The 2,175-nt window shown below is 37.2% G+C and overlaps 1 protein-coding gene across 1 annotated transcript in view; it reads right to left on the bottom strand.

The window, feature by feature from the left end:
- LOC147467097 (uncharacterized) overlaps positions 1–1,436 on the bottom strand; it is a 2,629-nt gene extending 1,193 nt beyond the window's left edge. Inside the window, exons 1-2 of the mRNA XM_086533018.1 lie at positions 1,282–1,436; positions 58–859 (exon numbers count right to left, since the gene is read on the bottom strand). Of these exons, the coding sequence (XP_086389144.1) occupies positions 58–859; positions 1,282–1,436 (957 nt within the window). The remainder of the gene's footprint in view (positions 1–57; positions 860–1,281) is intronic.
- Between the last annotated feature and the right edge of the window lie 739 nt (positions 1,437–2,175).

Below are 2,175 nucleotides of genomic sequence, written 5' to 3'. Positions count from 1 at the left end.
TACCAGGGTATTTTGTATTGTTTTTCATTCTTTTTCTATCATTTCATTTTCATTTGCATCACTCTCTTCCTCTTGTTCTGTATCTAATATCTCAAATCTGTTTCGAACTTGTACTGTGTATCTTTCTTTGAATTCACTATTGGTTAGCACCTGAAGATCTTTCTTTGGTTGTTTCCTTCTCTTTTTTATGTTTTTAAGCCTTAATTTCATTGTAGCGATAACAGGATCATGATCGCATCCATGACCACCATCTGCCCCAGGGTATGTTTTACATCTGATTATTAAGTTTCGAAAGCGTTTATTTATGGTTATGTAGTCTATTTGATTTTTAATCCTTCCGCCCGGACTTCTCCATGTCCATAATCTTCTTGGGTGTTGTTGGAAGAACGAATTAGCTATGACTTGTTTCTCTACACTACACCATTCAATCCATGTGTCTCCTCTTTCGTTTCTATTCCCGAGTCCAAAATTTCCTACAATATCCTCATATCTTCCCTTCCCAATTTTTGCATTTAAATCCCCCATAACCAGTGTTATTTCGTGTTGCTTGCATAACTTCTTTGCTGCTGTTAGGGACTCATAAAAATTCTCAATGTCTTCATCAGTGTAATCACATGTAGGTGCATAGACTTGTATTAAATTGACATCTATCTGTTTTCCTGTCAGTTTTACTAGTATTATTCTATCAGATATCGCCCAATAGCCTGCTATACTTTTCGCTGCATTGGCTGTCATCATGACTCCAACGCCTCTCTGGTGTGTTTCACCACCACTGTAAATAAAAGTAATGTCCTTATCTGAGATAATTCCTGTGCCCTCCCATCTTACTTCACTAAGCCCCATGATGTCAACTTTTAATCTACCAAATTCTTGTTTAATGTTTTCATATTTTTATGTTCCATGTACCTATTTTTATATAATCCTTACAATATATCTCCATTCTTTCATCCTCCTCCAATCTTTGCACAGTCACATAATGACGATCAGACGCTACCTGTTGCGCATAGACATTCCGACCGGACGTGGTTCCATTCACAACTGATATGTTCCCATTTACGTCGTTGTCTATTTTTACTCTTTGGCTTGCCATGGCTATACTAGGGTAATACATGATGAGGTCCCCTTATTCTCTTTCACGTTTTTTTTTTTTTTTAGTTTTCTCTCCTCTACCACAGCCGTTTTCTCTTAGAAACAGAGTCGCCTTGGTAGTGAACACATAGCCGTTGGCCTGCTTGAGGCTCATCCGCCTTGGCCGGTGACTGTCTGTGAGGCAGTTCCTACGCCCAATGGTAGAGTGTTACCACCATCCCCTCATATGGTTTGGCCCGCCAGCTGAGACGGTTACCGGGGTATGGCGCTTGGAGCCACATATGAGAGTTGAGGTGTGGATGAGAGCCAGAGGGAATGTCCACCCTCTTTGCGGGCGCAGCTGACATGTCTTCAGAGATGCTACCTCTATCCATAAAGCCCCCTATATATATATATATATATATATATATATATATATATATATATATATATATATATATGTATGTATGTGTGTGTGTGTGTGTGTGTGTATATATATATGTATATACTGTATATATATATATATATATATATATATATATATATATATATATATATACATATATATATATACATATACATATACATACATATATATATATTTCTATATATATATATATGTATATGTATATATGTGTATGTGTAAATGTATATATATGTATATATATGTATATGTATATATATATATGTATATATATATTGTGATGGGTATAAGATTACTCTAATATCCACACATAGAGAAATAATAGGTTGGTGTCAAAACACAGCAGCTGATACGATAACAATATATTATAACTTCAAAATAATCACAGTATTAAGACACGATATAATATATATATGACAAGAAATGACTCTGAAAGTGAAGATCAGGATTAGCACTGGTACACAAATCGTAGATGCAGATGTGTGGTAGGTCGATGTAGGCGGTTGAGGTCAGAAGACCCTGTGTGACCTTGCTACCGTCAGCATATCTCAGGTCGGCTCGCTAGGCGGGACGATGACCCGTCTACAGGAAAAATAGGTGGGGCTGATCCAAGTGTCAGCTTAGGTCGCTATTTCCTGATTGGCTGGCTTCGGGTCATCGCATTTCATAGGTCCGCCCTTCGG

Source organism: Penaeus japonicus, unplaced genomic scaffold (genome assembly GCF_977035675.1).
Source record: "Penaeus japonicus unplaced genomic scaffold, GWHDUDI00000001_assembly GWHDUDI00000038, whole genome shotgun sequence".
NCBI lineage: Eukaryota > Metazoa > Arthropoda > Malacostraca > Decapoda > Penaeidae > Penaeus > Penaeus japonicus.
Note: the sequence above shows the minus strand (reverse complement) of the source record. Positions and strands in the feature narration are given on the sequence as shown.